The sequence below is a fragment of the Lepeophtheirus salmonis genome, chromosome 12 (genome assembly GCF_016086655.4).
Source record: "Lepeophtheirus salmonis chromosome 12, UVic_Lsal_1.4, whole genome shotgun sequence".
Classification (NCBI taxonomy): domain Eukaryota; kingdom Metazoa; phylum Arthropoda; class Copepoda; order Siphonostomatoida; family Caligidae; genus Lepeophtheirus; species Lepeophtheirus salmonis.
The window spans coordinates 4,689,511-4,714,134 of NC_052142.2; the positions used below are offsets into that span (position 1 = coordinate 4,689,511).

The 24,624-nt window shown below is 32.0% G+C and overlaps 1 protein-coding gene and 2 long non-coding RNA genes across 4 annotated transcripts in view; 2 read left to right on the plus strand and 1 right to left on the minus strand.

Moving 5' to 3' along the window:
- The window catches only part of LOC139906841 (uncharacterized), a 285,448-nt gene that overhangs the window by 15,257 nt on the left and 245,567 nt on the right, over positions 1–24,624 (plus strand). The gene's annotated exons all lie outside the window — the stretch shown is intronic.
- On the minus strand, positions 10,406–16,711 carry LOC139906842 (uncharacterized). The gene is made up of 3 exons (XR_011782870.1): positions 11,345–16,711; positions 11,151–11,290; positions 10,406–11,088 (listed from the first exon to the last, which is right to left on the minus strand). It is a non-coding gene; the product is annotated as an uncharacterized lncRNA (long non-coding RNA).
- On the plus strand, positions 17,575–18,804 carry Arf1 (ADP-ribosylation factor 1). Its single transcript, XM_040722473.1, has 4 exons — positions 17,575–17,959; positions 18,011–18,246; positions 18,302–18,385; positions 18,442–18,804. Exons 1-4 carry the CDS (start codon positions 17,812–17,814, stop codon positions 18,520–18,522), a joined length of 549 nt encoding a protein of 182 aa, XP_040578407.1. The 5' UTR covers positions 17,575–17,811; the 3' UTR covers positions 18,523–18,804.

A 24,624-nucleotide genomic window follows, 5' to 3' on the forward strand; every position in this document is an offset into this window, starting at 1 on the left:
TATCGAGAAAAAAAGGGTGCATATTCAGTGAGTCTAAGATCGACTTTTACTTTTTTTTCAAGGGATTTCTGCATTATATAAATAAAGTAAACTGAAGGATTCTTAAGAATGAAATATTTTTGACAGAATAAGAGACGGAAAAAAAGTTGACATTGAAAGGAACAGGATTCAAGAGTTTTAACGAAGGAGCTGTGGATAAGAAATGAAATTCTTTGTTCCTCACTGGGTAATTCAATCGGGATTTTTTTCTTATTGTAGAACTCTCCAGTTCTAAATAACTATTTATATGTAATATCGGAATAGAATATGCATTGTAGACCAAAATATCGAAAAGAGAAAAGCTCATTATCTTTACGAGTCTAGAATTATCTCGCACTTATTTTTCAATGACAAAAGAGACTCAGAAGTAATGAAGAAGTCAGGCATGAGATTGAAGTGTCGATGCTTTTTAATTATTTGCATAGACTGTATATAACAAAGTCCAACTCATAAATGGGTTTGATATAAATGTAATAAAGATCAGTGATTTCTGTGTTATATACATCAAGGAAATTCAAAGACTCTTAATGGAATAGTTTTCTTGACGAAGCAGAGTTGACCTTCAAGAATTTCGAAGAAGGAGCTGTGGATAGAGGATGATAACTCTCTCTCTATTCCTCACTGGATCTTTCTGTCGTTTAATGGAACTCCTTAATTCTTAAATATAGAAGTATACGATGATTCCGTAGAGGATCTGAAGGAATTTATGTATAGGGACAATAATTAACGAGATCCAAATCATTATCACAGACCTTCCCATGAAGAGGCACTTACACAATCAACGATCCTTCCATTAAAGGATGCAAGATCCTTCGACCGAGTGAAGCACTTGTTCAAAGGATCTCGCCTTATGAGTCGAAAACTAAAAATTCAAATACAACTATTTATTTATGTCATCATTCAATGTATTTATGAAGGACTACTTTTATAATACAATTTTTTTAAACTGAAATATATTGTTAAAATTTCTTGTTGATTGTGTTTAACAGTTATTGTATAATAAAGGTTTTTTAATAATTTAATAATTAATTTTATTATATAAAACAATACATAAATTACTACTTTCAAAGCTCTCCATTTTTGCTAGGAAATCGATGAAAAGAAGCTTTTTATGCTCTTTAACATCTTTTCATGAAACTTTTCTAATTTTGCAAGATACAACTATTCCTGTAGATTGCTTCCATTTTTTTTTTTTTAATATACTATTAGAAAATTTAGTATAAAATGAATTTAGAAGATTTATACAGATAATTATAGTCTGTTATATTTATATTGTTTATAAATATTTACATTAATTTTTTAAATCAAAAATATTCCAATGTAAGACTTGTAGCTCCTTGTTTAAAAATTCAAATACAACTATTTATTTATGTCATCATTCAATGTATTTATGAAGGACTATAAAGGAGTTAACATATTTTTTCTTCGTTATTATAAATAGCAAAAAGGTGAGCTTCTGAGATTTTGTTGACTTATAAAATTTCCAATCATCCATATATCTAGTAATTAATGTATAATGGTAATATTCTGAACAAAGGTATGGAGAAAGTTGATCTTATGCACAAGAAGCTACTGTTATTACATAATTTGCGTAGATAACATTAATAATTTAGTTCTTCTTAATTGCAAAATTTTTATTGCCAAGAATCGGATTCAATATTATAAAGTGCCCCATAAATAATTTCCATTGTCATCTTTGAGACAAACAAATTATAAAAACGTATTGAAATTTTTATTCATGTCACATATTTACTCGAGTTTCTTGTTTACTGTACTAGTTAAAAATAGATCTTATGTTAATTTGATAGTTTGTAATCTTCCTTTACGTATGTTAAAATAAAAAAATTTGTTATCATATAATGCCACTAATACATATATTTAAAAAAAAAAATTGTGTTTATTCAAAGGCACTTTTCATTGTACTTACAAGTCCAATATTAGTTATTTCTAGTTATTTTTCCATTGAAGAAGGTATAATTTGTTTAAAATAAAAATAAATGTAAATTAATTATAATATTGTATTTCAAAGTTATTTAATATTAATGTAATAGCTTTTAAAGGGTTAATGAATTGATCAGTATTATTTTGATCGTTGATAATTTATGTAAAAATATATGGAATTACGACAAGGATTCTAGATTTGTGGCATGCCATCTTTGTAATTATAGAACTATAGTTCAAATGATGTTCAAAGTAGAATAATACAGTAAAACCCAAATTCCGAAAGGAATTTGAAACTGTATACAAGTCATATAATTAATTCCAATTATGAACATTCCAATTTTACAGAAGATATTACCAAAATGCTTGTCTCCTGTAATATTCCACTCCATATCGTTAATCATCCAAATTTTGTTAAGTTTATTGAAATTTACACTGGAAAAGTAATTCCCTCTCTCTTCTCCATCACCAAGTCAATGGAGTCTCAAAGTAAAGTAGTGTTGAACAAATTCTTTAAAAACTTGAGAGTAAGGATATATTTCTTGCATTCGACGAAACTACTGACACTCGACAGCGGTTCATGACTGCAGTTTCAGTTGGTCCTTTATATGTTCCATTTTTGATTACAATTGTTGCTGTAAAAAGTATCAGCAACGTTTTTTTCTCTTATTTCAGAGGCGAAAGACTGAAGGTTTTCATTACCAAACGAGCTTCATATTGTATTAAAGCAACCAAAAACCTTAGACAACATTTTCCAATTATGTTTCATATCACTTGTCTTGCTCATAGGTTAAACAGAATAGCAACGCTCTGGCCTGATTTCGTTTAAAATACAAACACTATCATCTCTGAAGTGAATATATATATTTTTAATTAAGGTGATCTAAAACAATTGACTACTACGCCAAGCACTTCAGTTCAGTCAAAGAGTATATGAATGTGATGTATGAAAACTATGATGCAATGTATAAAACAAGAGACGTTTTGAAGAATTATCCACTTTTGTATGAAATAATGTTTATTCAACACAATTTAAATACAATCCAAGTAACCAATAAAGCTTTGAAAGATTAATTATTGCTACTCCCAAGTGTAACTATCGTAGAAAATATATGCGAAGATATTACACTAGAACCTTTCAAAATTAATAGCTCGGAATGATAGGGATACATCAAATATAGAAAATTGGCACCATAAACTTTCAATCACGATATGGAGTTTTTAAGATACAAAAACACTTCTATCGTTAAATTTCATTCCGAGAGGGTTTCCAGCGCGATGTTGTGCATAAATTTACCAAAAAAATACCGTCTGACAAAGGCTCACGTCAAGAATATGATAATCAAATAGAACATTGGTATTAACTATGAAGATAGTTGAATGATTTCATAGTTTGTAAATATAAAATTAATAATAAAAAATTATTACTTTAATTTTGAATAATACATACCTATTCATTTTAATCTATCATTTTACAACGATTCCATTATGAAATTTAACTACTTAAAAATATAAGAAATTAATTAGATAAAAACTAAGTAAATAATAATAATAATACTTGTATGATAACATTTCCTATCTTCATAAATCAATGTTCCATTTCACTATCACAATATCCTTGACAAGACCTCCATCAAACGAAACCTTTTCGGTATATCTATGTCAGACATCACACTGAAAACTCTCTCACAATCACAGTTAACAGTAAGAGTGTTTTTGTATTTTAAAAAATCGCTATGGTGATTGATGGTTTCAGGTCCCAATTCTCTCAGTTCGATGTATCCTTTATTTTTCTCTATCACCTTTAGACATTTAGTTTTGAAAGGTTCCAGTGTAATATCTTGGCATAGATTTTCAACGATAGTTACACTTGTGAATAGCGGTAATCTCTTTTCCAATGCTTTTTTTAAAATAGAGGTTTTCATTTTATATGCACAAATTACATAAGAAATAAATGAAGGAAGAAGGATCACGAAAAAAGATCACATAAATAAACATTTTAGTTTATAATTATCCCTTTCCAAAATAAACCTACGTAAGCACTATACATGTATTACTGAGAAAAACAACTAAATAAAATCTTTCATCATATAGAATTTAGAACACACATACAAGCATATAACTAAAACCAAAAAAGGAGCAAATAAGAATAATATGAGAAGCAATCCACCATTAGAAGTACAAACAGACTCTATAGTAAGATTATTTCTTTTTAAAAGCTTTGCAAGATTTTACAATCCACTTTAAAGAGTAGATATTTTGCAGACATCGAGGGGTAATATTTAATAGCATCACCTTTCGTTTTTAAAGTCCAAACAAAACCAGTGCTTTTGTGAATTTTGATTCTTGATCATATAGTCCCTTTACATTTATGGAAACCAATACTTTTAGAATTCGAATACTGGGACAATCTATGAAAGCGTGAATGGAGTAATTAAAAATTTTTCCAATATCTTTACATGGAGCATTATAAAAAATAAGGCCAACCGAGTTTTGAAACTGCGCAGTAAATTTTTTGTCTTCATAAATATATATAGTAAACATCTCTATTCTTTTATTCCAAGATTTCAGGAGATCTAAAATTTTTATAAAATTTTCACATATCACAGTAATATTACTCTTAAAATCTCTCGAATATAATATTTTCAAATACCATGGTTTTGGAGGAATGTGGTTTTTAGCAGTCCTAAAAAGCGAAAAACAAAATTTACTCGTCACAAATACCGAATTAGCGTAATTTGGAAGGTTATAAACAGTCATACTAGATTTATTTATAGACATAATTTCTAGGTAGCTCGGATCCTCTGTACTGTTGAAAAAATGTTTCTTTGCTACGTTTTGATTAATTATATCTATGATAGTGTTCGACTCATACGTTGGCGTTCCATACCATAAAAACGACGAGCAGCGCCCCATGAAAATGAGATTTTATCGACTGATCCCTTTGATAAAATAGTCCCAAGGTTAGAAGCATGTATACAGGAGTACCTGATACAGTAACTCTCCATTACATGAGTGGACTTTTCGTTATGTTAAAAAAAATCTTACGTTATATCTTGGGGATATTTGAAAATAGTAGAGTTATCCCACCTCCAATAGATTTTTTTGGGCTGTAGAGGGAAGGAAGGTACTTTGAATAAAAAAGGATCTTCAGCCACGAATTTTCTTATTAATTGCCTTCTCAGCTAAAAGAGACAGAGATGTGCTTTATATAAAACCAGGGGAGCTATTTCAGGACCATACAACTCAATTCTTGTCAGGAAATTGTATTTCATTAATTATCTTACTTTTTTATATACCAAATTACAAAGTGTTGTCCAATTTTTGTAAGTTTCACCGTTTCTTTGCTATTCTATGCCTACACTTTCAACTCTATTTTTGGATATTACAATTTAAAAGTGTAGTCAAAGAGTGTGGCTTCCAAATCCCTGCTGGAAGAACAGCAGTTTTACTTTTATTAATTATAAAGCCAGACCTCTGGGAATATTTTTCAAAAGACTTTAGAATGACTTCAATTGCTCTACCTAACTGACGATCAGTGTTGGCTTTAACAAATAATGTGACATTATCTGCATAGGTGTTCTTCTAAATGTGTAGAATTGCCTAAGGAAATTCCAAAGCCTCCTTATTTCCTTAGAAGAGATATACAAATTTCTTCAATTGCAGCAATAAATATGAATGGTGCTGATGGACTCTTCCTCTGCAATATCAGATATTCTATACGCATTAAGAGTATTAGCAGCAAAAAAAACTTATGAAATACAGAGCCCTTCTCTATTATCTCTTCAACACTTTTGTCGAACAGAATCGATTCTCTCCTTCTTGCCCTACTAAACATATCAGCAGTAATTTTAATATTTTTTATAAGACGACAAACCAACCGGTTGGTTAGTTGAAGGGGGCAAAAAACCACGTGTTCTAGGGCTTTTATAAAGTCTTCTTGTTCTCTAACCCACCTAGATAGACTATACTGCCGAATTGAAGGACTTGATTGAAATTCCACTTGAACGATGTTGTGATCAGAAAAGGGTTCTAGACCATAAAACAATTCTTTAATGTTTTAAAAATGCTTGGAGAAACAAGAGCAAGGTCTATTCTTGATGTTCGATTTCCATTTCTCCATGAAAATATGTCATCAGGGCTTAGAATTTTAACAGTATGAATGAGATTGAGTTCCCCTACAAGCTTAAGTAAGGAGTGTAAATTAGCATGTCCGAATCTTTTATCTATATCTACATTCATGTCACCTATAAGGATAGATGGAAGGGCCTAACACACTTAAGATTGTACAAGATTGATTGGCAGAAAGCATGAGATCTTATATTCGGTCCATAAGCATTAATTAAGGAAAACCTTAAGGCATTATTATTAATTTCAGTTATGTGCAATTGACTCTTGGATGAGTACTCTTTGGACAAAAAAGAACACTCCAGTGTCTTAGAAACCAGTGATAAAATTCCTCTAGAAGAGACAGACCCAGTAAAAAAGAATCGAAACCATGAGGAAGACAGAACCCACAATAACTTTTACAGGTTGAAGAAACCTTGGTTCTTACGTCTTGTAAACAAATTATAGTAGGAAGTTTGTAAGTCTTTTGTTAAAGCATGTCTGGTCTTTCTGTCTCTTCCGTCTCTTGTGTTTAGTTAAAGTAGTTTGAGTGTTTCCATTATTGCAAATTCTAATTTCTCTGTATTTTCTTGTGATTTTCACTTTTCTGTGGGAAAGACTATTATATGGAGCAGACATTTTTGTAATAGATCTAGACCTTGTACGTGAGGTTATAGTGTGTTCTTCATTAATTAGAGGTTTATTTTTCTTAGTTGGTTTCATATTTTCATTCGAGTCTATTGAAATATCCTACAATGGTTCTGTATTGTTGTCTTCATTCCCTATTATAGGTGTAGTTATACGTCTACCTATTTTATCATCGACTAAGAGTGCAGACACCTGGCCTTGACTTATTTCTGCATTAAATACCTTATTCAATGCATCAACATTTTCCAAAAACACTATTTTCCTCTTATTTTCCTGAGATGCATCATTATTTGTCTCTTTATCTTCTGATTCTTCTTCTACGACTTTGTCATCCTTCCCTGATGTGTCACTACCTTCTTGATTATCCTGAAGATTTTTCCATATTAGTAAGACTCTTTTGAACTTTCTAGTCACTGTTTTTAGTTCATTAGTATTATGACATTGTGTATTTACTTGAGGAACTTCCTTTTCTAGAATTTTTGGGTAATTCGACCACTTTGGATACTTATTGGACAGCTTTTAAGAAAATAACCAGTTTCAAAACATTTTGCACATGTCTTCTTAGGTTGATCTAAATAGCTAATTCTAGTTTTGAAACCTTTGAGTAGAAGAAATCCTGGTAAGTCACACTTAAGGATTATGCTTAAAACGAAGTTACCATTATTTAAACCCTTTAATCTTCCTTCTTGAAAAACACATGGTTTTGAACTATTGACAATAGTTCCATATTTCTCCAGTAATAAATTAATTTCTTCATTTACAACATCTTCATGCCGGGAGTGAATTATAATTTTCTTCTCAAAAATAATAGGATTGCCGAAGAGTCTTAACACTGAATTTTTAAGCTGCTTATTATTCCTTTGATTCTTCTGTCTTTTTCTGCTACTTTCCTGATGACAATCTCATCTTCAATGTAAACAGAGATAACGCCAATGTTGAAATCTTTGTTAAGAACAATAACAATAATATTTCTAGCGCCCGGGCAAACATGAATTCCCTTAAGTATAGAATGGTCCAGCTTAAGCGTCCCAAAGATTAGATTTTCTACTTCTACATAAGTAGGACACTTAGGTGAGCGATCACCATCAATCGTCTTAAGGTCTATTATGATCTTGATTTTAATAGCCTGTGCAGCTAGATATTTTTTTCATGCATTTAGATAATTATATTGAGGGTGAGATTAATTCATTTTCAGCTATTAACTTCACAATAAATTAGATGGCAAACTTATAAGGAATCACTACAACAAATCTGTTTTTCCCATAATTCAAGAAAAAACAAATAAAATAAACCCTTCGCTTCTCTCGTACTAGTAGACGCTCTCTTTTTATTTCTTAATTATCAATATTACAACGTACACTCACACACCAAGGTATCGTTGTTCAAATAATAATGATTAATTATACTGTTTAATATGTGTACACCATGAGTGAACAAACAACGCGTATTATCTCAGGTGTATAGGCGATGCTTTAATGGCTACTTGTATTGGATTCAAATTGTTTTGAATAAACAATATTTCTGACAAAAGTGACTCATTCTTCAAAACATATTTGATTTTTTTTATTGCATCATTATTTTCATCCATACCATTAATATACTATTTGACTGAATTGAAGTTCTTGGCATAGTATTCCACTGCTTTAAGCCAAGATCCCTAACGCGTGAGGATAGGTGCTGGTGGGAGGGGAACTTGGAATAAAGCAGTAAATTTACGTTTTCTATCACCTGAATTAAAATATACTTTCTTCACTTCAGAGATGAGATTTTTATATTTTCTAAATAATCAGGACAGAGCGTTGCTATTCTGTTCAGACCATGAGCTAGACAATTGACATGCAACATCATTGAAAAATGTTGTTTAAGGTTTTCGGCTACTTAAATACAATATGAAGCTCCGTCGGTAATGAAAACATTCAGTCTTCAGCCTTTGAAATCTGACCCAAGAAAATTGCTGATACTTTTTACGGCAACACTTGTAATAGTTTTATTGTCGGCTTTGGTAACACTTTCCAAATTAATGAGATAAGGACGACCATAAAAATAACCATCTAAAGGACTAACCAACACAACATAAGAAACGTAATGAATTATTCTACTTACAAAACCAAATCTCAAGTCAATACTTTATCCCAAACTTCATCACGAAGCAACTTTACACGTTTCTAAAACTTACGAAAATAATCAATACGAATAATCAATATGAATTTTGATATGTTTTCTCCTCAAGAATGAAAAAATAATGATGATAGTATTTTATGATTACCAACTGCAAACACCCGCTCCAGCTTTTGTGGACATATAATTATGGTTGTTGGAATCGTTGAAAAAGAACGAATTTGATTGGTTGAAAGAGATTATATTAAAAAAAAGGAATAAAATACGTTGGTACCCTTGCATCTTCTAAACAACTTTTCCTCACTAGTCATAATCTAATCATCAGCAAAACAAATTCTTCTTAATGCTCTATTACGTGTATCATGCCAAAGAAAACGTGCCCTATTCATGAGTTTCTGACAACAGAGGTACTGATGTGTGGAATTATGATTTGGAAAATTAAAGTATATCTTGCCGTTTTTGCGGTTTCCCGTGCCCATCTCGTTCTTTATGGCAAGTAATCCACCACTCCAAAACCTCCCATCACATCAACAACTTAAAAGTCTTCAAGAAACCCAAAATTCAAGGAGGCAAAGGAGAATTAAACGGTTGATCATTCAACTTGGACGTAGAAGAGTTATTTGTAACATCCCATTAAATGTTCTGGATCATTCCAATTTTTCTAAGTTGATCGAAAAATATACTGGAAAAACTTCTCCAGGTCGATGGGTCGTTAATAACTTGGCTGGGGAAGTATTTCAAGGAGTTTTGAATAGAATAAAAGAAGAGGTGGACGAAAAGGAAATTTTCGTTGCAAGATGAGACAAGATATCATCAGGGGAGGTCAATGACGGCAATTTTGATTGGTCCTTTGGACAGACATTTCTGTGGGAGGCCTTACCTTATTGACTTGATTGGTATTGAGATTGCAGACGCAAACAATGTAAAGTATATCGTCATAAGCTCAGTTTATAAGTTATTGGGAGAAGATTTTGTCCAGTGTAGATTTTAAGTTTTCATCACTGATGCCGCCTCATATTGTCTCAAAGCAGGATAAGATCTGGGGAAAAAAATCCCGGAATTGATTCACATTACATGTATTGCCCATAGATTCAATAGAGTTACAGATATGGTTCAACAAAAGTTTCCTCTAACGTACAAACTTATTTCCAATGTGAAGAAGATGTTTTTTGAATTTTGGAAGAAAAAAAAAAGTATTTACTGCTTCGTACGAAATTCCCCTCCCTCTATCACCAATTATTATAGTTGATAATATTGTAGAGAAAAACGCGTGCGAGGAGGAGGGGGAAAAAATACATATGGTATCATTGTTTAAAATACTGATGTGATTATCATCTGCCTGCTTTATTATTATTTTTGAGGGTATAAGGAATGTATTTATTAGCAAAATGTTTAATGAAGATATACTTTGACTTCGACGTTTTTTATCCGTTACAGTAGATTTGAAAACGTCACACTACATGAAATTGTAATTCATTATGAGCCTTATTCTCAGAATAATAGCTAATGAAACGACAAAGTAGAGTATTTGAAATAAATTTGAAGCTCAAAGTTTAAAAAAGAAGGCTTTAATTAAATATAATCTACATACTAAAAAATAAACCATTAAACATTTAAGTTAAATATACAAAATTAAACAATTAAAATCATATAACTACTAATAATAATCAATTATAAATACAGAATATTGAAATAATAGATTGATCCAGATAATTTTTTCTTGTTCTAACATCGGAATTCAGTTAAATATGTCATAACTTTAGGTTGCAATACACAAGCGAGACGTGGAGTTTAATCAAAAAGATAATCACCCCTCTTCTTCATGTGGAAGTTGCTATATACAATTGTGCACATGATAGATATATCTCTACCGATGAGATCTAACTAATTATTAATAATAAAGTAAATGTCAAAATCATAAAATTAGACAATAAATATATTAATAAAAAAATGTTACAAATAAATTCATGGTAAAGATTTAGAGCAAAAGCTAATTATGTAGTAATGTCCGGCGATATTACTCCCTATAAAGAGCATCAAAAAAGATTTTCCCCCCGTTATTTAAGTATGCTTATATAACAACATACTGTTATCATGAAGGATATACACAATTGTTAATTATAATGCAACACCCAATGTAACTACCCTCGTTGTTGTGACCATTTAAACAGTTGTTTTTGCCTTTTATGAGTTTTCTGAACACCACTTCTTGGAGCCCATCAACCATAACTAAGCCTTTAGTGATAAAAAAGTAATATTTATTGACTATGCAATATTGGAAAACCTAATTATCATACCCAAGTCTTAAAGCGAAGTAAGTAGTCTCAGACAAACTAGTTGCAAACCATCCAAAGCTACTACCCCCGTTGTTGTGACCATTTAAGCAGTTGTTTTTGCCCTTTACTGAGTTGTGTATCATAATTCTTGATATGTTTAGCTAAAATAGAATCATATTTTATGGTTAGATTTAAAAAAAAAATTGAATACTTACTGTGAGATAGTACAAAATTCAGAGTTCCATTTCGATATTCGTAAATACTTTTTACTGATAACTTGATCATCATTTGGTGTGGATGACTCAAAACATTTTTATATGTATTTCTATATATGACATCAGTACCAACATCCTCCATTAATTTAATGATGGTTCCTCGGGAACCAATATGTTTACCCTTGTATTTCTCCATAAATTTTTTGAACGTAGATGATTAGCAATGGATAAGGTTATATTACATGCAATAAGCATCGTTGTGAGATCAAAGTTAAAGTCTGACTTGATGTATTCATCGTTAAATTGATTTTATAGATGAATATCCATACTCTTGTTATGAGATGAGGATAATGAGTGGCGTGTAATTCTAGACAGGGGACTAAAGGCACATTTATATCGACAAATCCGACAAACCATCTGTTTCTCATCCGGTAAGTATTTTCCAAATTCCTGGGCCTCCATCTTCATAAATCCAGACAGAAGGCGACGTCATTTTGGGGATTTTATTCAGTTCTCTATCGACTATCACCATCTCATATTATATTAATATTGAATAATAAAGGCGGGAATGATAACGTTCATGATGGATAGAAAAAGATGTATATTATTTAATCAATGATGCCATAAGTAATTCTTCTTTTCTCCTCGCACGCTTTTCCATTCTTACCAAAATTATCACCCTTACCAATTATAACAAGATAGGTAACTTGTTTAAAAGCAGTGGAGTACTACAACCATCACTTCGACGTCTTCAAAGAATATTTAAACATCCTTGAAGGAGATTTGAACGCAAACAGAAGAGCACAAGAAGTAATTAATAATGATTCCTTAAGAGAAGAAGTTGTATTTATACAGAAATTTTTTTTCGTCAAATACTTTTGGAAATAACTGCGCTTGAGGAAAGATTGCCTCTTCTTACCAATCTAACCATAGTAGAAAATCTGACTCAAGATTTGAATGAAGAGCCATTCAAGACCAAGTTAAAAGAAGTGCTTCAAAAGAATCCTGGCAACACAAAACTAAAGAACTCTCAACAAGTGAAGACCTTGTTTACAAAAATACTCCAATTGTCAATTGTGATGCTGAGAGAGTCTTTAGTATGATGAATATCATCAATACGAAAAGGAGGTCTAATAATATATTTTTTCTTGCATAAATTTACAGAATATAATATACATTTATAAGGAAGTTATATATTAATAATATAAAACAATCCCTCTTCCTTCATGTGTATTTAAATAAATAATTTAAGCTAAAGATATATTCTAAACTATACTCTATTAATTGAGTTGGAATCGATATTTACTTAGAATTCTTAATACAGCGACAGAAAATTGCACCACTTTCATATGTAGCTTTTATATTTTTGAAGTAATTTCCATGGACATACAATGCATCGATGGGTAATTTATTCAGTTCAAATTTTTGAATAGAGTTGATGATCGAGATAGAGTTTTCTTTTAGACACCTGCATACTCTTGCATAGTGGCCTCTCTTACCACATCTTGTACATTCGACGCTTTTTGCAAGGCATACTTTCCCAATCTTACGAGGAAATTGGAAGCCACACTGTCTACACAATCTTTATCGGCTTTTGTTACACGATCTCCTACAGCTTTGACTTCTTCGATATATACTGAATCCACATGACTTTTTATCTGCGTTAACACGCTTTCATGCTAAATCATTTAGACTATTTCGATTATTCTTTGCCATTTCTACTATTCTCCATTGATATATACTTCACATATTTTATTTGTATCATCAAATAATCTTAATTGTGCTTCTCTATACTTCTGGACTTCGGTCAATTTGTTAGACGTCATCCTTGAATGTTCTTTCAAAGAGATTTTATATACTTGTATCTCAGGTCTAACGATTATTAGATATACTTTTTAAGCACTACCGAATGCGCGATGTAATGATGAGTTTGATGTTCTCTAATTATTTGTGGTATTATGAGTAATAAGGAAATTGGGAGTGAGGCTTGAAGTATTCAAGATGTATCATTGTCCATATTTACAGTACAGTACGAATTCAAACTTATAAATGGAATTGATATTTGTAATAGAAACTATATATAGTAGTAATTCATACGTTATAGGCATTAAGGACACTCTTAACAAGGAAAGGGTTTACTTAAAGTAGGAATTCACTTCAGGAGGATTGAAAACGAAGTGTTTCAATGCACGATTTTATGGTAGATAATATATTTTCTCTTACATAATTTTACAGAATATAATATATAGTTATTTATACGGAAATTATATATTAATAATATACAAGACGTCCCTTAGGATGATTTCTATTTTAGGGGCTCACACATTACCATTGCGTCATTGCATAATATGATACTCAACTTCTTCCACGCGAAGTATAATTATTTCGACCAAATTTAAGATTATTTCTCCCTTAGACTTAGATGGTCGTGACAGATTTTTCTTTATCTAAATGGTTTTACGTCCCCATGTAAGGAATGAACATCTACAACTTGATAAATAGTATCAAGTAAAGCTATATTTTGGTGATGGAAAGCTTCTATATGTAGTAAATTTTCAGATAAGTTGTAATGTTAAAAAAATCATAATTTGAGATATCTTATAAGTATGTTCGAAATTACCCATCGGCCATGAAGGATGATTTATGAATGAAGGTTTGTTTATGTCTGAAAAAAAACAGCGGTCGAGCTTGTGCAAAACATTATTGCCACAGCCCTACATATAATATTCATATCTGTCTATACTATTAAAGATGGGACAGCATGCGAGTAAGAGTCTCAAAGGACTTCTGACCTATCAAAATAAATAATCATTGTATACTTCTATAAGAACTAAGGAGTTTCATAAAAAGACAAATAATCGACTGAAAAACCTAGTGAGGAATAGACACAGATTTATCGTCCTCTACCCACAGCTCCTTTAATAAAATTATTGAGTCAATTCCTCCTTAAGTCAACTCTGATTCGTCTCCCACTCTAAGAAAACATTCATTGATAGAAGTCCTTCAGTGTCCGATGTATCACATTGATATCATTTCATTTATATGATAGAGTTTGTGATGTGCAATCTATTTGGATAATTGTATAACCTGAGCAATTCAAGCTCACCCTTGATTTTTTTATTACTTTTGAGTCTATTTTGTCATTGGAAAACAAGTGAAAATAATTCTATACTCTTAAAGATAATATATATCTCTTTTCTCGAACGTTTTGTCTGCAAAGTATATTCTATTCTGTTATGTTATTCCATATAAATTGTTATTGGGAACTTTTAAGTGATTATGTATTTAAAAAAAAAATTTAAGTGACATCTTAACTTACTTATAATTCAATTTGAATATCTGAATGTCGTTGCAATTCCCAAACATATAGAGTTTCTAAGTAACTTCTTACCATATTGGAATATTACTCCTGAAAAGATCTAGGATCTCCAAACTAATAAATTTATTATAGATAATAACTAAATGTTTTCCATAAGAGCTAATATTATGTGTTTTATTGAAGACAATAGTTAATTGTAACAAAATAATAATACGATTTGGTTGGCAAAATAAATTTAAAAAAAAAAATATTCCTCAAAATTTAATTACGGTTTATGAGTTATCCGTTATTTTATTTTTGTATCTGATTGATTCCTTCAATTTTATTTTGACAGAACAATGCTATTTCATTATTGTGATTGTAGTAATGCGAGTTATCAAAATTATTATTATTATCAGTCGTAGAACTACTATTGGTTTGTTACAAACTGTTCAAACAATATTAATATGGGTATGCTTCAGAAAATTTTATTTGCTGATTATCATTTAAATATTTGTTTTATTGTAATTTAACAATATAGGTCTTCTTCGACTCTAACTAATAGATGTCCTTCTTAATCTATCCACTTCTACAGAATATATAAAATCCAAGTCTTTTCGTTGGCAATTCTTTAAATAGTTAAATATTATACAAAAAAAAGATTAATAAATATATATCGGCAGATTTAGGTTGAATTTGCAATAAAAGAGCACGGCCTAATCTCCATGATACATAAATGAATTCAAAAAGTTCCTAAGTATCCATTTTTCGAACATACTGCATCAAGCACCAAATCCTAGAAGAGTCAGAATTAGAAAAAAAAAAAATCTTGTTGTGTTTAAGTATGATATACATAAGCGCATTATGGAGATGCAAAACTGAATGATTTATATGATTGCAGAAAGTTAAAAGAGTTTATTGAAGCATGAAATAGTTTAAGACTAGAGATAAATAATGAAGTACGGTGTCTCATCTTTGACCCGTAACATCCCTTAGAGGTGGAATACAAGAAGTTACTATATAATATATGAGTTTATTCTAATGCAAAATAGATCAACCAAATTTGGATAAGAGTAGAAGACGTCAGGAATCTTTTTAGTCCACAGAGTTGACCATCAACCCTTATCCGCATCTCTTTAACACCTCACTAGCCGATTTACCACATTCAAACGAGGAAGCTCGATATAGAAACCATAAATATATAATATTGTTTAATTGATGAGTTAGAATTCTTGGTTATGAGGCAATATTCGCTAGGGCATTCTGCTGAGGGTAATATATAACAAAATACAGCACTCCCCCCCCCCCACTATTTTCATGTTAAGTAGGGTCTGATCTTCAAAATCTTCAGATTGCATACATAGTCCTACCAAATAGTTATCGAAATACTCTTCCTCCCCAGTTTCTAACCTCTAGAACAGGAACTCCCCCTCGATCCAATAACTTTTCATCATCTCACCTCTCACTCCAATTATCCTCTGTTATGTATTCTATTTATAAAATCAGAGTTGTGTTTTGTACTAATAAGAATATAATTGTTCCAATTAAACAAGCCTTGTGTTATTCCTCGACGTCTTTCCTCTCCGCAATTCTCTCGGTCCTCCTGGATTCCTTTGTATAAATAGTTTGAGTCCCCTCAGCCTCGTCAAGACACAACATCCTCTTAAGCCGTTAGGGGAGAGTAAACTTCAGTCTCAGCACATTGGAAGAGCAAGAGCTTCTTCCCCTTTACAACACGTTGGTTAGGACCAGTGATAAGTATTTCTTGACATCTTATTTCGAACCACTAAAAGATATTGGCTATTGTGTTGTTTGAAGAGTCAGACTCCTCCGACATAATATGAGAGTCTATTTCAAGGCTCAAGGCAGACATACTGCATACACAAAGTCAACAGAACGGATCCCATGTCCCATCAAGAACAGAAATTAAGAAGTGCTTACTGCTTAGCACCAACATGTTTTTATTTATTGTTGTTATTCGACTATTTAGTGATGATACAATCCTTACTTTTGATTGAAGGTAATTCAAATATAACATAAATATATATATATATATATATATATGATAACTGATACGCCATAATGATACCGCGTCATATAGAAGCAAGCTGAAATGATCCGTGAAAGGAGGCTCGCTCAAAAGATGTACGCGAAAAAAAGCGATTCCAAATGAGTACACGAAAATAAATATCTCAATAAACATAAATTAAGTACACGAACATTAGTGATGTAACGGTAATTGTACAGGAATACTACAATCACGAATATATTTTAATAGTCATAATTATAAGAAAGATTAATTTTCTTACTACATTTATTTAAATTATAACTTAAGCCCAATATTTTTGTTTTTTGTTTTTTTGGTGCTCCCCCTGATCAAACACGTAATTTTCTATAATTAAATACATGGATAGTAGCGGGCTATTAGCGGACAATGAGGCTGATATTCCAATACCACGTCTTATTGCACTACTTTTCTATAAATGTTGGATATATGAATTTTCTTTTGCTTGGGCAAGCAACAATTTATCTCTACATAAAAAAATGTCTTTTAGTCGAAAATGACCATTAATTCCACAAAATCCCCATAGAAATATAATATAATCCTACTTACAACTTTGTCGGACTATATACTCTTTTTGTGTGTGTGTTTTTATTTGTTTTTTTCGAAAGGATTTCTATTTTTCTACTATTATAAATGAGTTATTTTAATTCCATGTATATTGTATATAGGTTGTATCCATAGACAAAATTATATATATTTAATTATGATAGTATTAAAATAATGAATCTGCCCATAATATTTCGAGCTGGGAATTCTAGAAATGACTTGCTACCATATGCTTTTTCCAATTTTCCCTTTCCCTTTTGTGAATCGAGGTTGAGAGTAAGTAGACATAAAAGCTCGACGTGTAACTAGAGTTTTGGAGGAAAAGGGAGGAAAAGTTGTTAATGGGAAGATGAATGGAGAATGTCTGTTGTTCTATTTATCTTCTCTTGTTCTTCTTGTTCTTCTCTTGTTCTTCTCTTGTTCTTCTCTTGATCTTCTCTTTTTCTCTCTGCACTGGTTTAGTCTGTTCTGAATTGACTCTCAAGTATAATTTAGTGTGTGAGAGTAATTAGCTTAGTTGGCGAGTTGGTTTGACGGTGTCTGTGTTGTTGGTGGAAGATGGGGAATGTGTTTGCATCCCTGTTCAAGGGTTTGTTCGGGAAGCGCGAGATGCGTATCTTGATGGTTGGGTTGGATGCGGCCGGAAAGACGACGATTCTGTACAAGCTGAAGCTGGGTGAGATCGTGACAACGATCCCGACTATAGGTGAGGCCAGTGGCATCCCTGAGTGAGTCTCATACCTCCTCCTCTGCTTAGGTTTCAACGTGGAAACTGTGGAGTACAAGAACATAAGTTTCACAGTTTGGGATGTGGGCGGACAGGATAAGATCCGGCCCCTCTGGCGGCACTACTTCCAGAACACGCAAGGCCTCATCTTTGTGGTGGACTCGAATGACCGAGAGCGAATCGGAGAGGCTCGGGACGAGTTGATGCGAATGTTAGCAGAGGACGAACTCCGTGAAGCCGTGCTCCTCATCTTTGCCAATAAACAGGTTACAAGAGTTACAAGAGTATTCACTAGTCTCTCCCTCTCTTAACCCCTTTTAGGATCTGCCCAATGCAATGAATGCCGCGGAAATCACTGACAAACTGGGCCTCCATTCCTTGAGAAACAGGAATTGGTACATTCAGGTAAGATTCTTCTCATATGCTCATTTATGCTCATTTCCTTGCTTCCATTCTTGTAGGCTACATGTGCTACTTCTGGGGATGGATTGTATGAAGGTTTGGACTGGCTCTCTAATCAGCTGAAAAATGCGAATCGCTGATCCACTTATTCCCAACATTCCAATGTGTATATATTTACTATTATGTACGCCAATTTTTGGTTTTTTGGTTTTTTGGGTCTTTTTTTCTTCATAAAATGAGTAACAAATAACTGTTATCTTTCAAACAGTAGCATACAATTACGATAGCCTACTTATTTCTTTTCCTTAATGACTGGGAATGTATATAATTATTTTAGTCACGTTCTATAATTAATAATTTGGTTCTGTTGTAATTTCTATGGTATACAATTAATTCAAATAAATACATTCCTTTTTAAGTAATTTTTTCCCCTTCATTGTGTCCTGTTATTAACCCTTAAACAGTTAGCTCTTACGCTTCAATGATACACGTTTCTTGCAAGTTCTTAATAGCGATTAAAGGAATACTTGGGTTATTGTAAACTCTGCGTAACTACTAAGGGGTAACATGTAAGCCAAAGTGGGGGGGAATTATATGAACTCAATATAAGAATATCAAATTTTACAAAAACCTCTCCCTGATGCATTTAGAACCTCAGTCAGTACCAGATAAACGACTTAAACTTCTCCATAAATTGTGATCTACCCTGTACTCATATCATAATGTGAAAATTAAATAAGGCTTATGGTGCGGCCAAACTTGAGCCTATCTATTTTAAGTCTAATCGTCCTGAGGCTTAACTTATTTTTATTTTCTTCACCCAAAACTGCTCGCAGCTAATTTAATGAAGTTATGCCACTTACTCTGCTCTTCTCGCGAACATTCTTCAAATTGTTGGGCTTACCATGTTCATTTTAGTAGTTTTTTTTTACTTACCTAAAATGCAAAATCAAACTTCACCTATTTTCGTTCGAGATAGATACTCAAAGTTTTATAAATTAATTCCAATCGAAAACTGAGCTTATTTGTTATAATGTTAATGAAAATGATGCCTTCTAGAGCAGTAGTTCCCTAACTTTTTTGAGTTCGACCCTTAAAATAGGTTGTTAGACAATGTGCGACCCTACATTTCTCATTGAGAGAAGAATTTAAAATTTTGAGTACATTTTATGCAAATAGTCTAATAGATGACTTCAAGCCCTATAAAGTTCAACCCAGAGGCAAATATTAGAACTTATTTGACTATTATGATCAAAAATAAATATTATAATTCTACATATGTGTGTTGAATACAAGAAAGAATACACGATTATTTTTCCTAAAAATATAGCAAGGACAGTTTTATATTAATTGTTTATTACTTTACCATTTCTATTATAGAAATATTTCAATTATTCTACTGTACGACCCGATATTTAAGGTTAATTATTATGAAAATATCCTACGAAATCATAGTTAAGCTTTGGTAATTGGTACTCCCACATTTAATAAGAGGCGCTTCTTTAATTACGAGGAATAAAAAAGCTTTAGAAATAATAACAAGGGAAGAAACTACATCGAAACTCAAATCCATTGTTTAATTTTGTGTCTTTTTCATCATCTTGCGAATTAGTTGAATACCAGAGGAACCCGGGAATCGAGTCCATATTTTGAATACTTGCTACTCAACTTGATCTCATAAACAGAGACTCGAGACTTGACTTGTACTCGATAGCTATGACTAGCGCCTCGAAAGCTAGTTTATACCAAGATTAATAGAAATATTTCTATTAACTCTGGTTTATACTAAACTCAACAAAAGCCTAAACTCTATTGACTCTCTTATATTATAATTATGGAATTGAAATGTTCTTAAAATGAATCTAATCAAGATATTCAAGGACTTGGACTAACGTTAAAGGGACTTTTCCCCACTTCTCTTAAATAATATTCAGCTTTCTACAAGGACTCAAAGAGTGTCTACTTGAGTAACATTAGTTGTCAAGTCGCCTAAATTAAGGATCATATGATTTTTGACTTAAAATAATATTCTGTTATACAAGAAGATTCTGCGTTTAATCTCTCTTCCAGGATTATGAGATACTAATATTTTTATTTTATTTCTGATAGATATTGTAATAATAACGGAATTCACATAAATCAAATCGTTTTGGACCAAGATTTGAAACTATTCCTGTTAAATTTACCAAGATTATAATCTAAAATGTGAAATTTTTCAAAACATGATATTATATATGGCCATTATCTACCTCTAAAATATAATTTTAGCTTTCCGAGCTCAATTCATATATAATTTTAATCTTCCATTTTATAAATTTGTAAATGGATAGTTAAAAAAAAAAATCTGGAAATGTTTGATGCTTTGCTTTTTAACTTAAATAACAGTTTCCTAATCAGGTATGAATTTCACCCAATGGCCATATTGAGGTATAGAAAAGGATTTTTTTGCCTCTACCTACCTTACAAATGGAGAGAGGCTATTTATTCTGGTTTAATGTCTTACTTTTTTGAAATGCAAATTTACTGACTTACCACATCCAGACTGTTAATGAAACTTCAATCATGTAATTCCAGTATATATTAGCTGAAAGGAAAGATTACATTGGTGAAAGATTGGGAATATTAGAAGTCATAATTTAAAATAAAAAAGTAATCAATCTTATAGATTAAGAGATATTTTTAGTTTTGATAATATGATATTTCTAATTATACACTATTATATCCCTTATTAAATTGATACAGCTGGTTGCTTGAAAAAGAGAATTATTTTAGTATCATCAAATAGTTAATAAAGTATTTCGGCTCTATTTTAATAGTAAATAGTGCCCACGTTTGGTTTCGATTTACAAAATTAAAATTATAGAATTGTTAGTCCAAATTTTTCCACTTTTTATGGTTAGAACTAAATTGATCTAGACTAAATTAAACAATAAAATTATTTATTTACATCTCAATATAGATAATATATTAACATTCAAACATAATTATTTATAAATTTGATAATAAACAAAAATCAATATTTGGTTTTTTTAAAAACTAAATATAATTAATATAAAACGTAAATATAAATATATGCATGGTTCTAAAGCAAAACGTGGACTGTTAATAAATGCTAACTATGTAATTAAGATAGAGAGCTTTTGTGATTTTTTCCTGCATATTCCGAAGTTCCTGTCCTGCATAAGTAAACAATAATAAACATTTCTCAAATCTTTGATCATGAATGAGCAAGAAGCAATAAGACAGAGGATCTCAGACCTTCTGGATGCCAAAATTGAGGTGGCAGAGATTATGGACATTGTGAAGTGCTCCTGGAGCCTCATTTTCAAGTTGGCCGAGATGTAATAGACCTCTCACGGAAAGAAGGAAGTAGGGGACACAACTTGAAAAGGGATTATGAGTTTCTGGGGTACCTGAAGAAGAAGATCAAGGAGGACCCCTCAAAATCCATGAATCGCCTCTCTAATGAGTTTGACGTGAACGAAGGGACAATCAGGAGGACTTGGGGTTGTCCTCTTACACAAGGATCCCATGCCACCTGTTGACGGACACTCTGAAAGAAAGGAGACTGCAGAGGTGCAAGAAAGTTTGTACGTGGATCAAGGCAAATGGATCCACTATAAAAAAATTTTCTCGCGTGAAGATTTTCACCGTGGATAAGGTCTACAACCGTCGGAACGACTGTTGGCTAGGGGGATCACCAGAGGAGGTCAAGGGAGTGTTCCACAGAAAATATCCCGCCCAAACAATGGTCCAGGAGGTCGTGGCGTCCGACGGCAAGAAGATGCCTCCCTTATTTTTTAAGGCTGGAGAGAAAATCGGCCAGTATGCCTACTACAAGGCGCTGAGGTTCACCATACTGCCATGGCTCAAGGCCACATACCCAGAGGACAACTATTTGTGGACCCAAGATGGTATGCCCTCGCACACATAGTCCAAATGTCAGAAGTTTTGCCATTGTGAAGAAGTGGAACAACTTGTCCGAGAAGTTCAACTCCTGCAAGGCTTTCCGCCGCTGGGTGGAGGCTGTGATTAAAATTTAAAAAATGAAGCAACGGAAAAGGATGAGATATACCTTGTAATAAATTACTCAATGATAATGAGGAAGTATCTTGTACAAAATAATTCTTTGGTAAAGATAAAATTGATTTACTATCTTCTGTTAAATTGATAGATGATGTAGGAGAAGAAGTTAACGGAGAAACGAAATTGTTATGGTGAGAAGTTAATCGACTAACAGAATCATTATCCTAAGAAGAAGGAAAAATAATTAATTCTGTGTCCGATAAGTTCGATTGGTTTTTATAGACTTAAAGAAAAACTTCTTTTTTTCATTACAATATACCACAGGAACGACAATCTTCAGGAATAGATAATGGCAAATCAGAGTACAAAATTCCAGGTTTCAATAAATTTATAGGAATAGCTTGTGTACTTCGAACCCTTTTTAAACATGTCCAACTCCAGGAAAAGCAGATGTGCAGGTAAATGTGTGATCATTTTTATCCTTTTTAGAGGGGGGAAATAATTTACTTAAGTTGTCTTCCAATTATACCACTGAATTAGTGGGCATCCGCTCTTCTTGAAAAATATCACACTAAATTTAGTATATGCATTTTAGCCTACTTCCAGTAAATCTTTAACTAAAAACAATTTTTTTACTGATTCTGGTATGATTGCAAAATGACATCGAAAACTTTGAATTACTTTCAGCAAGAAAGTCAATAGCAATTGTATCAAATACACCAGAAATAACCAAGTATGCCACAAACGCCATTAAAATGTAATTTTTATTCTGGACTCTGTTAAGGAAAATCTGATGTGGAAAGTGGAAAAACTTAAAAACCTATTAAAACTTTCTTGCCCACAAGTATGAAATTGAATTTCAAAATGAAGAATTGGAATTATACTCTGTAGTTCATGGTGCTTAACAACTTGCCGTTTCCTATATATATCTTAGAATAAAGTTATAATGACGGAGAACGTTAGAAATAAAAATTCACCTACTCAGCCTCATTTAACATATATATTGGACGTTCATAATCCTTCAGTGGAAACATAAACAAGTAAATTCATCACTATGTTGGTGTACTGTGTACACTTCTCAAGTCATGGTGTTTTGTTAAGTCGGTTGTAAATAGTCAATGTTCTTACAAATTTATTATTAGCAAATATATCTTAGTCATTATTAGTAGCCAAGTCTATTCTTTCATCCTTCCTCATATTGATAATTAAAATTTGGTAGAATAGGTCTGTAGTTCCAAGATCAAGAATCGCGACCCGTTATCTGGTAAAGAGAACAAAATGTTAGATGAAACGATTCCTACATTGAATATCGATTGACAGGGCTATGGAAGGACATAAGACTATGGCAAAAATTCACTCACATAGATAGAAGGAACAGACAATTGAAATTCATTTGTCGCTAAATGGGAAGGTGACTACGGAATTAAAAGATGAAAAATTAGACTGTGACACTGGTGTTGAAAATGTATTCGCCAAACTGGACAAGTTATTTTGACTTGAAGAAGGCATATGTCAGTACTTGGCATTCCAAGAAGTATATTACCTGAGAAGAAGACAGGGTACAAACATCAATGATTTCATCAGTTCATTTGAAACTGTCAATTATAAATTAATTGAAGAGAAGATCAAGCTTCTAGGTGTTGTACTTGCGTTTATTTAAATCGCAATCAAAATCATCTAGTACTTTCTGGAGTGAAGGAAGTTAAGTTTGAGGAAATGATATTGAAGAAGAATATTTAATGAAAATCTTACAAAGAAGAATGATGTAGTAACCCTGATCAAGATAAGAACCCGATAATGTTTACGAGGACGAAGAAGAATTCAGTCAATGAACAAGGCGAACTCACAAGATGCAACATTTGCAAGAGCGAGTTTTACTGGGCAAGAAATTGCAAGAAAAGAAGGCTGTTGAAACGTTACGGTAATAGAGGAGTTAAAAAGGAAGAATAGTTTTACCTCATTTTTAACTGTGTACGCTGAAGAAAATACTGATAATAAGTTAGAAGAATTGTTACAAAATTGGAGGGGCAATGCTTTATTAGATTCTGGTAGTACATGTACTGTGTGTGGCCAAGAATGGTTGGACTACTAAATTGAAAATATGAGAAAGTCTGATCGTATCAAGATAGAAGGGTTCTCGACAAAATCAATTTATACTTTTGGTAATCATCAGAAGACAAAGTCAAAAATGAAGATCAAGCTGCCATGTCAAATTG